At 40.6% G+C, this 15185-nt stretch overlaps 1 protein-coding gene across 2 annotated transcripts in view; it reads left to right on the forward strand.

The window, feature by feature from the left end:
- Positions 1-13337, forward strand: part of UST (uronyl 2-sulfotransferase) — a 263875-nt gene extending 250538 nt beyond the window's left edge. For both annotated transcript variants that reach the window (XM_074333694.1, XM_019746947.2), the window contains one exon: positions 12311-13337. In XM_074333694.1, coding sequence (XP_074189795.1) covers positions 12311-12594 — 284 coding nt within the window. In that variant the 3' untranslated portion in view covers positions 12595-13337. The remainder of the gene's footprint in view (positions 1-12310) is intronic.
- Positions 13338-15185: the final 1848 nt, after the last annotated feature.

Genomic DNA, 15185 nt, shown 5'->3' on the forward strand with positions numbered 1-15185 from the left:
ATGAGAGAGCAAATGGAGGCCAGGCAAGAAAATATCTAATTACTACCCTCAACCCCCAGCAATTTGGGCACTGAGGATAAGTAGTGTAGAGCTGGATGACCCAGGCAATAACTGGAAAGTCCCTCTAGCGGGGTGCCCTCACTTCAAGATTTGATGGGGTTAGGATCTACCTATGCATTGTTTCTGGAAAATGCATGCCTGCTTTCAGGGCTGGTTGCCAGCTGCCCTTCTTCCAAAGGGGCCAGTGCCCTGGCCTGTACGGGCCTTCCTGACCCACCCCACACAGGTCATTTACTTTTCTCCCTGGTCTCTTTTGTCTTGCTTCTGCTTCCAAAAATCAAAGCAAATCGGGAGCATTATAAAGGCTTCATTTTCTTGTATCAAAGGAGCCTAGCACTTTTAGGCATTTCAAAAAAAAAAAAAAAAAAAAGCAAACCATGTAACTTTCCCTCGGCGACATAGAGAAAAGGTTCTCTTGAAATTCAAAGTGAGCTTGATTTATTTTTAATTATTTATATTTCCAGATCTGAAAAAGAATATTGCAAAAAAAAGGGGAAGGGGGGAATACTTCTGTTTATTTTACCAACCCCAAGCACTGAGTCAGCCATGAAGTGCTTTTTGTTCTTTTCTCCTCTAATTGCTATACCTCCAAGAAGCTGGTCTTAACATGCCATCGATCATTCGAGTGGCAAATCAAAAGCTGGCCCTGTCAGCCCAGCATATCGCTGCGAGCCATAGTGACACACATTCATTTCCGGTGGAGGCAGCTGTCGGGGAGAGGCGTATGTTTGAACTGTGTGGCCTCCCTGTATAATTCAGGAAATGAGTTTACTCTATCTGTGACAAGCATCGTGTTCACACGGTTTCGGGAGCAGCCGGCGTGGTGTGGGGCTCCGTAGGAGTGGCCCTGGGATGTGTACTGACGACGCTTTCCACACACTCACTGATGCCCCAGCCCCACTCCACCTGACCTTGACTTTCATTACACCTGTCACCTGAGAAAGTATGCCTCATCCCTTGTGTGCTGGAAACTTCTGGATGTAATCTAACCTGAGATTAGTAAACCACAGGGTTTTCGACAGAGTGATTCTTCAAACAGCAGGGCCTCTTTAGTTGATCACCCCTCAGCTCCCCTGAAGCTGAAGAGTTGGTGCCTATCTTTTAACGATGCCTATTTTTTTCAGTGGTTAAATTTGGCCCCGCTTCTGGTTGTTATTCAACTTGTATTCGTTTCTTGCACATAATCGCTGCTGGACCAGGTTCAAACAAGCTTGGATTGTTGGGGAAAGGGGGCTTTGGTCGGTGTGGAATGTGCATTCACTTAGATGAAGGGAAGGAATGCCAAAACCAGCCCAGCATCAGCATAGACTGCAAGTCGGTGCTGAGGTTTTGTTATTTTGCATCTGGTTAACCATCTCGGAGGTCGTAAAGTGGGGCCTCTGTCCTCCGGTGTAGCAGCTGGGTTTACACAGTATTTCCAGATTGTTTGTTTTGACCCAGAGCCAGACTACATCGTTTTTCCATTATACATTTTGGGCAGATGAAGAGAGGTGGGAAGGGGGATTTCAGGGGGCAGGTCTGTGATTTCCTTTTTATTTACATTAAAGGGACTTTTAAGAGTTCTGAAAATTATGAACCAGTCCAAACATAATGTCAGTGCAGGAGAGATAGAAAGAGCCACTGCGTTTGCAAAAATGTCCAAATCGTGGGCAGTAAAACTAAATCCGTTCATGGCCTCGTGAGGCCATGTGTTGGGAGCATCATGCCTGTTACTGCTCAGTCTTGCACACAGACTGGGTATTGGTAAATGATACTCATTACCACAGTCACAAGCTAAACCCCCAGAGTTGGCTTGGGAGCGCCTGAGGAGGAGCGATCAGTTGGGGAACCGGAACCTGTGAGCTTCCCAGGGGCAGATACATTCCATGCAGATGGTGCGCTTGGTGCTGAGTGGAGGTGTGTTTCCAAGGGCACCGTAGAATGTCTCCTTTGCAGTCCTTTCCCTGAGACACCAGCTTTCTGAGGATACCCCTAATGTCCTGGCCTGAGTTGTTCCACCAGGGAGCATTCAAGACTGGCCAAAGAGCCACAGTTTCAATGAGATCCACAGCAAAGCCCTTTGCTCTTGAGTCAAGTATATGTGATCTGAATGAATGTGTTACTTCTAAATAACACATTTTCTTTTGCTAATGGAGAAACAGCACTAAGAAATACCAAAAATGATGGCAAATTAAGTAATGGAACAGCATTACTAGATCACATGGATATCTTTTTGCCCCAACGATGTCTGGATTTCTTTAGTTAATGGCTGTAGTAAGTAACACACATACATGCCCTAGATATAAGGTCACAGTGTATATTATGTCTTTCTACATAGGTATGTATGTTTGTGGCACAAATGTCCCTTATCACAGTATTTGTTAAACTTTGCTAAGTATGAGAAAGTGACCTGTTTCCATAACAGAGTGTTCTCCAATGAAACGGCTAAGAAAAGCAAATATCCCACCTCTCCACAGCAATCTGGGATCCTAAACTCTTGTTCAGCCTACCCTAAAGAAATTTGATTTCTAGAAATGGAGTTTGCTCAGGAAGGACCCTCAACTAAGGAAAGAATTTAGCAAAAACAACACATGTATAGACAACACCAGAATTTGCCCTTTGGGTTAATCCAGTCTTACAGATGGATTTAACATACAGGTTTCAAATCAACAAACCTTTATTGAGGGTGTTATGTACCAGGAGCCGGGTGCTGGAGAGCTAAAGATGAATAAGACACAGTCCCTTTCAGTCTGAAAACATTTTTGCTGCCTCGCAAGTTTTTCACCAGATTCTCCCAGACTTACGAAAGCACTCCCCCTGACTTAGAACACTCCAGCCCTTCTTTTCAACCCATCCCCTCAATGCCAGAATATATACAGGGCAAGGAGACGTGGGTGGTTATAGATCTCCACTCCATTTGGAAATTAATAGCCATGATGTAACAAAAAGGTGCTAGACTGGGAATCAGAACACCACTCTCCAGTCTTCGGATTGTCACTTACTGGTCTTGAGCCAGTCTCATGCCCTCTCAGGCCCTTGCTATCTGTAGGCCGAATAGGATGCTATGAGGACTATGTGAGTTAATCAGGGGGTATGTGAAAACACATTAATCCAGGGAGCTCTACGCAAATTAAGATGTTATTCTGATGGACTGGGGGAGTGGGAGCTGTTTATACCACTATCTATAAAGCTTTCATAATGGAGAAAGCTGACCCAACTCAGTAGTCTCCCAACTGACCTCCTCCTTATATTCTTGAGTACTTTTCTCTACCAGTATTGGGTGACCAGTTACAAATTTTTATGTTATCAGGGATCAGAGGTCTAAAAAAGATCCCCATTAGGGCCACAGTGACTCTGTGGGACCTCTGCCACTTCTCCTCAGGGAGCATACAGAGTCTGGAAGCCTTGGGGGGGGGGGCTGCCCCAACTCAGCCCTGACTACACAGTCGATTTCGGACAGGTCTACATGGAAAAACCACCTTTACTTTGCTATTCAAATAGAAAGATCAGAGGTTGGGTTTTGTTTGTGTTTTTTGTTTGTTTGTTTTTCCTTCAGATCATTTCACAGCTCAAAAGCAATGCCTACTTTGAGGACTGTTTCTGCAATTATCATCAAAATAATTAAAGGGATTCTTTGACCAATCCCTAACAATAAATAAGAAAAAGGAAAAAGAAAAAATCAAAAGCATCCTGAACCACAGCTTCTCTTCGCCAAAATGTGTTTATTAATTAAAGAACAGAGGCAGAAACACCTGACATGGCCAGCACGGTCATTCCAAAAAGGCACCTGAACCACAACGCTAACCACTGGAATTTATAGACCCCAGTGGGAGCTAAAAAATCTCCGATGTGAGCGTAGACTCAGCATTCATGGGTTTCTTGGGAATTTTCTATTAAACACATTCAGATATTGCCTTTGTCCCCACTTGGTTATGTCTGTACCTCACAGACATAGCCAAGCCGTCTTCGGGTCTGATAACACTCTCTTCTTTCTGGTAGTTTCTTTTGTTTACTCAGCGAGCATGTACAGAGGGTGCCATGTTTCCCCAGGTGCTGAGCAATGAAAGTACAAAGATGAATGGGATATTATCCCTATTCTGAGTACACTCAGCATAACAAGCTTTATTAAGAGAACAGCTACACGAAACTGGTGGGGGTGTTTAAAAAAAAAAAAAATCTAGTGAAAATTTTTCTGAAGTTTGATGGTAAGTCAGAGGCCTCCTAAAAGTTTTCTACACACACACATACCCACAAACCTACCCTATACTCCCAGACTCACACACACACCAGATCTATAGGATCAAGTAGTCAGATAATACTTAGGAAAGACCCAACCCCATGCAGAGTATTGAAGACACGCCCATTGGGCTTGGTCTCTCCACTAGTGATTTCTGGCCAAGGAGAAGAAATGTTGACGCCATCAAACCAGCCAGAGTGAAGTGCCTTATCTCCAGCCATTGTGACCAGGCTGTAAGGAGGGGTTCTCCCTTCACACTGTGAGCCTCGTTCAACCATAAGCACATGAAGGGTAAAGAGGTTGGACTCAGTAGTCAGACTGTTCCAGACCCACCTTTTGGCTTCTCTTCTTACCAGCTGTGTGACCTTGGGCAAGTTATCCAGTGTCACATCTGCACAACTGTGATATCAAGAGAACCCACCTCATCTGGGGGTCCGCAAGGACTGAAAGGCATGTTGGCGATTGCACTGAGAAAGCTCTCAAATATGCCTGATGATGATGATGATGTCTCATTCACTGCTTGTAATTTTCATGCTGGGTACAGAAAAGTTATTCAATCAATGTTTGCAGAAAAAAGGAAGGAAGGTGATACTGGACGCACAAATGAGGTCTAATTGAAGCCTTAATTTTGACAGAAAGCACTTGCTTTCTAGGTTTATGAAATCCAGAATTTCAAAACCTTTAAAGCTGAAGCATAAAACTCAAATTTCTATAGCAGCCAGGCAGGTAACATAAAAGAATAAACTGGCATTTAGAGTCTGAGAGAAAATGGAGAGAAATGGCCTCTCTCAGGGGGCAGCCATACTCAGCTCCAGAAGAAAATTGCCTCACTTTGAGAGAAGCCAGAAGTTCAGATTTCCATGTGAAATAGACCAAGTCTTGCAACAACTAAGTCAATTTCTTAAAAAAAAAAAAAAAATCCCATGGGCCAAATAACACATAGTCTGCCAGTCAGATCTCAGGCTGCCTGCTTGCCATCCCTACCTTAATGGAAGGAGCTCTGTATTTGTCTCTTCCTTTTGAAATGTTCACCAGTAGACACACAAGCCACCTGAGCCCCTTGCAATCATCTCTCAGTTCCCGCTCATTTCAAAAGATGCTCTAACTTCTTGATGGTTACATTCTACAGTATATGCTCACCTATCGAGGACTACTTCACTTCCCAAAGGATGCTAATAATAAGTACAGATATTTAAAGCATGATTGTTTTGTAGCTCAAATAACAACAGTCCCCCCAAAACCATAACAACTTCCTCTAGAACTGCTATTATGGCAATCTGGAGAGAGGCTGATTCCACAGTTCACGTAGTTTTGTTTTGTTTGGAGGGAAAGTCTGGCATTTTACAAAAATACTTAGCAATGGAATGACTTTTCCATAGCACTGATTATTGTACAGCAAGACACATAACCATATGTCTTTGAAATGTGATTTTAAAATTTCTTTACTAATGCTACAAGGCAAACTGCCCTCTGGTCTTTCCATATGAAGGTGATAATTTTCTCCAGGCTCACGAAAGCTTCACTGGTTATGTCCCAGTACTTAGTGAGTGGAAACCTCAACACAAATGCAAATCTGGGCTCAAATTCCAGCTCTGTAGCCTACTTACTAGTTGTGTGACCTTGGGTAAGTCGTTTAATTTCCCAGAGCTTTTATCTCCCCATCTGCAAATGAGGAGTCATGACACCTCATGGGGTTATTGGGAATATTAAATAACATTCAGATGGGCATAATCCAAACCCGTAATAGATGTTCACTGTCAGTGTTGGTTGAATCTGAATCTCTATTTCTCCTGTCACAAAATAGCACTCCTATTTCTGACCATGACATAACCCTCTGGCAATATCATTAACCTTCCTATGAAATTTTTCATCTCTGAAAAACAAAAGGACAAAAAAGCTGTAATCATTTCTTATAAACTTTTGGTTTTGTGTCCATAATGGTATGAAAACTAAAGGGTAGAGGGTTGGATGATACCTCCCAGAGAGTAAGGGAGAAGAAGGCTAGACCAGAACCTTGGGATGCACTGACGCTTAGACACACGGGGAGAGAAGACTGGATGTAGAGAACTGACGGGGAGCAATCAGAAGGAGACCAGGACAACCTGGGAAATGCTATTACAGACACCACAGGAAGTGAGGGTTTCAAGAGGGAGCGTGTGGCCAACAGTGTTGTAAGGTCATGCCTAGAAGTTATGGAAGCCCTGAGAAGTGTCCACTGAATTACCAGCAAGGAAGCAAAAGTAATTTGAATAGAGTATTGAGGGAACATAAACCAGGTTTTGATGAGTTCAGTCATGTGTGTAAGTTGAACTTTTGGTGATAACAAATTCAGACAGCTCTTTAAGAAGTTTCGCTGTAATAGAGAGGTGAAAAGGAATATAAAAGATGCAGGAGGACAGAGACAGGGTTTTATTTAAGATGGGAGAAACTTGAGCACATTTGAATTTTGGTGGGAAGGAGCCAGTTGAGAAGGAGAGGTAGACAATGGAGACGTGAGAGTGAGGCAGACAGAGAGAAAAGAGATGGGAGAAGCAAGAATATGAATGCAAACCTGGAGCTTAGTGAAAACTTAGCTTTCACAAGAATCCTCTGAACTAGCTGTCACTCACTGTCTCTCATGTTTAGACAGGGAGTTTAGGGAAGGGCTAAGCAGAGTAAAGAGGACTGAGGCAACTGAAATACACTTGGCGATCTTTTGCTATCTAAAAAAGGATCTTTCAAAACTTTGTCTTGGTGCCACGAATGAAAAATTTTCCTTTATTCTTACTCTAAAATTCTGTTCTATCTGTAGAGTTTTCTAGTAAACACAGGACTGTCTCCTAGGGGTTGCTCTGACTAGCGCTCCCAAATAGGCAAAACACTTTCATCAAGATAGTGAGGTGATGGGTAATTAAAATTTGGTTGGAAAGGCAACTTGGGATCTTATGAAATACAAATTTTATTAGAGATCTCTCATTACCTTATAAAATTTGGATAACGTAAGTCAGTGTAGAGAGGACCCGAGTGGGATCACCCGAAATCACTTGATGGGGGACACCGTGAAGTTCAGATGCTGGTTGTTGCAAGAAGGCTGACTTCTCGCCAACTCTGCAGATCTCGGGTCACTTTCTGACTGGGTTTCTGAAGGATGTTTCTTACTAGAAACACGTAATTACAAGTTCAAGCTAAATAATCACCCAAGTAAAGGCTTCCTGGAACAGAGAAGCTCTCTGAATTGTGATGATGGTTGGTTTCCCTCATTGGTCTAGTCCAATTTTTTTTTTTCTAAATCAACCTTTTTTTCCTTCCAAAGTATACACACATTAGCCATTCTCTCTCAAATGCTTACTCGTTTCCTGCGATCCACTACAAGTCTGGGCTCCCCAGTCAACATGAGGAGGAGTCGGCTCTAGGTCCATTTGTTGACCACTGTCCTGCTCCATTGCTTGTGGAGAAATATGTAAGAAACAATGATAAGTTTGCTGACCTTTCTGAAACTAGAAACAACACAGCTAAAACACAGTAACTGATTATTATGCAGACCCTCCTGCCTCTGCCTCTTTCCAGCTGCATGACCTTGAATGAGTCAAGCGTCTTGGTCAGCCTCAATTTCTTCATCTATAATATGGCTTTTCCACTGAGGGTTTATTGTAGGATTAAATACCATTTCTTAGTGTAGTGTGTAACTTCTTAGTTTAGTGTTTGGTACGCCTTAGTTCTCAATAAATGCAGTCGATACTATAAAAATACACCACAAAGGAGCAGGCTCAGCTGGGACCATCACTATCTCTTCATGAATCAGTTAACTAATGATATAAATATATCCTGTTTTTTTCCACTTATGCTCGAATGACATGCTATCACTTTTGTTGGTTACCTGCTTGGCCCACCCATCAACTCTTCCACCCTGAGCCATAGAGAAACACGCACAGGGAAGAGAGTTGTATTGTAATGACCTTGGAGTAACTTTATAGCAACTGACCCAGTTACCTAATCCTAATCAAAGAGGGAAATGTATAAATCCATCATGCTATCATTTTAAAATTCCCAAAATTTGACTGGCTTGCTGTTAACCCTTTACAAGTCAACTCAATCCATTGTGTAGAACAACATTTTGCATCCAAATTATTTTACAGACTCATCTAGGGACTTACTTTGTTCTAGGTTAAAAATTCAATGGATGCTTTTCTTGGATGGTTTTGTGGCCAGTGATTACATTTGCTGTATATTATTTTTAGGAAAACAGTGTTTTAATCTCAAAGTGATTTGAGACAATAAAGTAGATCCCTGATTACTTCTTTACAAAGATCTAAGCTCTGCTATGCTTACTTCCTTGGGTCTTTCTCCAAAACAAGGTAGGGGTGGCCTTTTGTTTAATTTCACTGTTAAGCCCCTCCCTTTCATAAAATTTAAATCCAAGTCCTCCCCTCTTCACTGTTGCAATGTTTATAACTATACACTTGTACACTTGACCAGCACATAAAATAACTAACTTCAGTATTTATCACTTACACTGGGGGCGAATACTTGTTAGAATAAACAAGATATATGAAAGATTCTTGAAGGAAATGCAATTTATTGATTTCTCGAAATCAGGGATTCTTAAGAGATCTGTAAAAACCTAAGATATTTATATATGGGCTTCCTGATACCCCCCCATCTTCCTGAGCATGCACTTTAGTTAGGTTTTCAGGAGGATTAAGAATCTCTCCTCTGAATTTTCTGCAGTGTATGCCCTGATCAAGCCAGAATGGAGTACCTGGAACTTACCAATTTGGTCTGTCACCATGAAACTCATATCTGAATTTACTCTAAAGATGTTAAAATGCAAATTTCATGATAGTTTCTTTCTTATGAAAATTCATAGAAGATATTTCTGTATGGTTTGATAACTAGGAATAGACGTAGATTGTTTTAAGTGAAGAGCCATAGACATGTTCCATTCTTCGTTCGCTGCTAGAAGGTTTAGAGTCAAGCTCTTGAGCTACTGCTGCATAAATAGTTAGGTTTTGACAACATACATTTTGTGCTACTTGATATTGGGGTGTGAGGGACAAATAAATAACATTCCCCCCTGTCTGGATTCTCAATTGAGAAATCAATACCAGAGACAGACAGATGGGGATCCAAATGTCAGCTTTCTTACCAGTTAAAGCGAGGTGGGAGAATGCAGCTCGCGTGTGAGGATAAATCTGATAATATTCCACCCTGAGTTAGATAAACTTGCCCACCGAATCACAGGCATGCTGGAAGCCCTTGTCCTCCTGTGCGGGAGGATATGAACTCTCTTCAAACAGACACACTCTCCCCAGAGGGGTTAGCATCTCAAACCCTTATCCCAGATGCACAATTAGAAGAAACCCTCTGACTCTAGTACCTGCCATGCCTCCCTGAAAGAGGGGCTAAGGCAACAGGTAGGAACATTACTCCAGGAAGATCCTTCCATATGGGAAGGGGGAAATATTTACCCACAACACAGACCTGTCTCCTATTTTCTTTCATACCTTCTTCATTCTCCCTGTCAGTTTCCTTAACTATTTAGCTAATTGCAGAATATATATTTTTGCAAAGTTCTTTACACTCTTTTTGGAATGGGTTGGGTTAAATTGTTTAACTAAAGAATTTATTTTGAAATCACAAGAATCTTCATATTTTATTCGTGTAAGAAAAATAAAACCCTACACAATTTAGAGTGCTCCAGGAGGAATTGTAGAAATCCAGAAATGAGTACATTATTTTTCTTGTGCCTCTCAATGTTTAACTTAAAACTTTTTGTGCCTTGTCTGTCTTTAATATGATATTTTTTAAGTCAGTGATTTAAAAACACAAAGGGGATATCTATATTTAAAGCCTGTTAACATGACTTACCTCAGATTATCTATAGTTAATATCTGCAGAGAAGACAGACAGTATAAAATGTCCTATCATAAACCTGTTTTAGAAGAAACTATGCCAAATTCTTTAACAAAAATTCTAGAACTGGTCTATCCAAATGTGTATTATGCCTTTCAAGAGACTCCATTTGAAAAGCAATTACCCTTATTTCAATGAGGCCATTACTACTCAGAACTTCAGAACTTTTTAAAATTTCTTCTTTAGAATTGCTATTGGAAGCTTCAGAAAGTATCTCAGATACCCTCGATGATGTCAAGTGTTTGTCTTGTTACATGAATCTGATTTTGGAAATAGCATGTCTTGTTGCGTGAATCTGATTTTGGAGCTATAACCAGCAAATAATGTACCTATTCAAATTTGGTGACAAAGGTTTTAAATAAACATGATAAAAGAAAATATGGCAGATCTTCATGATCTTGGGTATGAAAATGGTTTCTTAAATGTAACACCAAATTATAGGTAACAAAAGGAAAAGTAGATAAATTGGTCTTCATTAAAATTTTTAAATTTTGTGCATCAAAGAAAACTATCAATAGAGTAAAGCAACAGCCTACAGCATGGAAGAAAATATTTGCATATCATATACCTGATACATAGGCAGGATATCCAAAATATATAAAGAACTTTTATAATTCAACATCAAAAAATTAAACAATCCTATTCAAAAAGAGGCAAAGGACTGGAATAGACATTTCTCTCAAAAAGATATACAAATGTCCAACAAGCATATGAAAAGATGCTCTATATCATTAGTCATTAATGAAATTAAAATTAAAACTGCAATGAGATACCACTTCACACTTACTAAAATGCCTATAATTTTTTAGAAATAGAAAATAACGATTGCAAAAGAGGATATGGAGAAATTGGAACCTTCATACATTGCTGATAAGAATGTAAAGTGGTTCAGCCACTGAGGAAAAAACTTTGGTGGTTCCTCAAAAAGCTAATCATAGAATTACAGTATGAGCCAGTAATCCCACTCCTAGGTATAATATACCCCAAATAATTGAAAATAAGGACTCAAACAAGTACACACAAATGTTCATAGCAGCACCCCTCACGATAGCCAAATGGTAGGGAAAAATCCAAGTACCCATCAATGGATAAATGGATAAACAAATTGTGGTGCATCCATACAATGGAATATTATTCAGCCATAAAAAGGAATGGAGTACTGACACATGCAACAACATGGAAGGATCTTGAAAACATTATGCTAGGTGAAAGAAGCCAATCACAAAAGAGCAAATACTGTATGATTCCACTTACGTGAGGTCTCTAGAATGAGCAAATTCATAGACCGTACGTAGACTAGAGGTTTCCTGGGGAGGAGAGGATAATGGAGGGGTATAGGGGATAGTATTTAATGGTAGAGAGTTTCTGCGTGGAGTGATGAAAGGAAATAGTGGTGACATTTGCACAGCATTACGGAGTAATTAATGCCACCAATACGTACACTTTAAAATGGTTAAAATTTTGTCATGTAAATATATATAACATTTATATACCATTTTTATGTTATTAATCCTTAATATTAAATTAAGCAGACTTTACTTATCTATTTTACAAAAAATAACCTTTTAAAATTTACAATAGTTAAAATTGTATTTAAAGGATCTAACGGTCCTGCCTTTATTTTTGCTGACAAACACCTTGCTGAAATAGTAAAATGCAAGTGGTTTTGTATCAAATTAAACTATCACTAATAAATGTCAATATTAAAAAAAAGATGATTATTAAGTGGTGAGGCAGCTTTTTTTCTGTGCTTCCTTCTGAAAGCAAAGCCATTTATGTGTGTGACAGAGAATAAAAGATGAAAAATGGGTAGATTTTGCCATTCAAAGGAATATATAACACAGTTAAGAATTGAATTGTGGTTAAATTGCATAGTTCACATCCCATGAATTACAATATGAGTAGAATTATAATCATAGAACCATTTATGTTTCATCAATGAATGTTGATATTAACACCTAGAATATGGTGAGATCTTTCCAAATATTGGTAGGACCCCATTTTCCCTTCTGGTCCGTGACTGTTGAATGTCTTTGTTTAGGAGCTGCCAGTGTGACGCAGGTCACACAGCCTCACCATTAACCCTGTTAAGCTAAAGCGTGACACACAGAACTGCTCATGTGCAACCCGGTTGTTTTCCAGAGCATAGGAAACTTGGAAACATGACTGTGACCGTGAGGAAGACCGTCCCCTCGCCCGAGGCGGTGCAGATTCTCTACCAGCGAATGAGGTACGAGTACGAGTTCTACCACTACGTCAAAGAGCAGTTCCACCTGCTGAAGCGCAAGTTCGGACTGAAGTCTCATGTCAGCAAGCCCCCTCTGAGACCCCAGTTCTTCATCCCGACTCCCCTGGAAACCGAGGAGCCTATTGATGATGAGGAACAGGATGACGAGAAGTGGCTCGAAGATATTTATAAGAGGTGATGCCAGCACTGTGTTGCCTCCAATGGCTTTATCTCCCCTTTTCCAGAAAAAAAAAATTTTTTTTGTTTGGGGAAGAAAAATCCTGAAGGGACTAAATTAATGCTCGGCTGCATTAAAATGAACAAAACATTCCCACAGGTTGGGGTCATTGGGAGATGCCCGGTTTTGCGGGTTTTATTTGTTTAATTTTATTCTGTGTTTTTCCTGGCTCCTTGGGTCCTTCCTAGGTACACTATATGACTCCATCACAAGGCATCTCATCATAAAATAGCTTTATTCCCCTAGTATAATGAGAGAGGGTGGGGGGAATATAGCCTATACCCCAGTAACTTATCATTTGTAAAGTGACTTGTAAAAATATTACCTCAGTGGAAGGAAACATCCAGACTTGTATATTTCAGTGGAAATACAAAATCACTTCCAATACCAGGGAATCTCCTCCAGAAGGATCTATGAGGAGAAGGTAAGCAGATAAGGACATCAAAAGGGAGGATGTCCCTGGATAAGTGGTTTCTACCCACATGGGTAACAGAGTGCCTCTGGTCCATCTCCAGCATACTTATTATCTCTGAAAGAGCAAGTCAGCGTGTGCCATGCCCACAACCCGTCCAGAGGCCTGAGTACCTTTTAAGGTCAAAGTGCATGGCAAGTTCCATCGAGACATTCCATTTCCAAGTCCCATTCTGACAGATTTCAAAGTAGAATGGCAGGGAAAAGAATTTGTTTGCTGTGTAAGGAAGCATATAAGCAAGACAGATCAGCTCTGGAGGTCATGTGGCATAGGAAAATGGCATGATCGTGTCCTTTGCACCCAATATGAAACATTTCTCTCCCCATTGCTTTAACTGAAAACCCAGAAACCAATTTAGCTCTGACTTTGACCTATGGCCGAAGTTTTAAGCCTGACCACAGACAATGCACAGGCTACCAGGCACATCCCTGGCCAGCTGGGTCCCATAGTACCTTCTAGTCCTTTGAGAGGTACCAGTTTTTGGTAAAAAGGGATACCAAGTTCTGTGTAGGCAGCAGTGAAAGACAGTCCCATTTATTATGGAAGCAGCTCACTCCTGAGAACCCTTTCTAGGACATCAAGAAAAGAAAAAGCAAGAGCTTCTGAGTAAGGGACTGCTTGACCAGCTTTATGAGTAGGTGTCGGCCTCCAAAGCGATCTCAGTGGATGTTGGACAGTGCCATACCTCCAATATATCTCCTCCCCATCCCACTCACACCACCTGCCATCTATCCAGGATGCCTTGTTTCCATCATTAGAAACCTGTTTCTTTGGATTCTGAAATGTTTTCATCTTTAATTATCCCTCTCCTTCCATGATATATATATTCCTGGGTGGATAATATACAGCCAACTGAGAAACAGGGCTGCAGGAGGTGGTAGCAGGCAGGATATGTGCAACAAGTTTTGCCTCCTCCGTGTTTTCTCCCCTAGAGCCAGCCTTTCAAGAGCACTAGCGAAGTGTGAGTTGGGAATACTTAATAGTAAATAAGACTAACTTTACACAAGCTACACATTTTCTACTTTTCAGAAACGAACAAGTCTCTCTAGAATTTTGTCTTCGTTCACTAAAGTTGGACGATAGCCAAGATATAAAGCAAGTCATTCGGAATCTGTCAAGTGTGCACTAAAGCTACTTTATCATGAGATGTATTAAGAAGGCTCCACCCCGCAGGAGTCCAGTGAAGCCTGGGACCACAGAGGTACAAAGTCCAGCATTTGGCCACCGGTGGGCCTCCTTTCTGCCTCAAAGAACTGGGGCGAGGAAGTGATTAAAGGAAATGTTCTTAGAAGAGGAAACATCCTTTGTCCTGTTTAGAGAGACCAGGGCCCTACTATTAGACATGCTTTAGAAAGCAACCCAGACAATAGCTATCATATTCGAAGCAAGAACAAGAACTACCACGTGGTACGCTGTGAGGCATTTCTATGAAATTGCATATGAAAAATGATAATTAGTTTACACACTGTGCAATCTCACTATCTGCAAATAAAGTTGAGTTGGATAAGAGTTCTCTGCTGTTGTCAGGACAATTGGTCATTTAAAAAACATACCGCTTAGTGCAAGTTCACATGAGCGCTTCTCCCTGTGTGTTCAGAGGCATTTATTGTCAGCAGTGAGCATTATAATATCACAACAGAAGATGCTGACTGATTTCCTTGCAGGCCCTTCATGTTAGTTTGTCCTAACAAACAGCCTCTAGGTCCTCACAGCCAGAGCCCTTCATCGGTGTATTCGGCACACATGACAACATTTCTCTGGCCCTGAGCCCAACACAGTTTGTACTTCATGAAATATATTGTACATTTTACAAAGTTTAATTTAAAAAATACATTTTAAGCTGGTTGATCTTTGACTGCCTTATTTATTATAACCTTTCAGCACATTCCAAGGTTTTAGTTACTCAGGAAGGAGTTAATTAAAATAATTTTATTTTGGTCTGATGGATGTTTTTTAAAAGGAAAATTATTATTATGAACCTTCAGCCTACTTTCCTTGAGTGCCGTAAAAGTGCTTGTAAATCTTTTTTTTTTTTCTTAAGAAGAAAGAAAAAAAAATGGTGTTTGACATTGATGGAAAT

This window comes from Rhinolophus sinicus, linkage group LG05 (genome assembly GCF_036562045.2).
Source record: "Rhinolophus sinicus isolate RSC01 linkage group LG05, ASM3656204v1, whole genome shotgun sequence".
In the NCBI taxonomy this organism is placed as follows: Eukaryota; Metazoa; Chordata; class Mammalia; order Chiroptera; family Rhinolophidae; genus Rhinolophus; species Rhinolophus sinicus.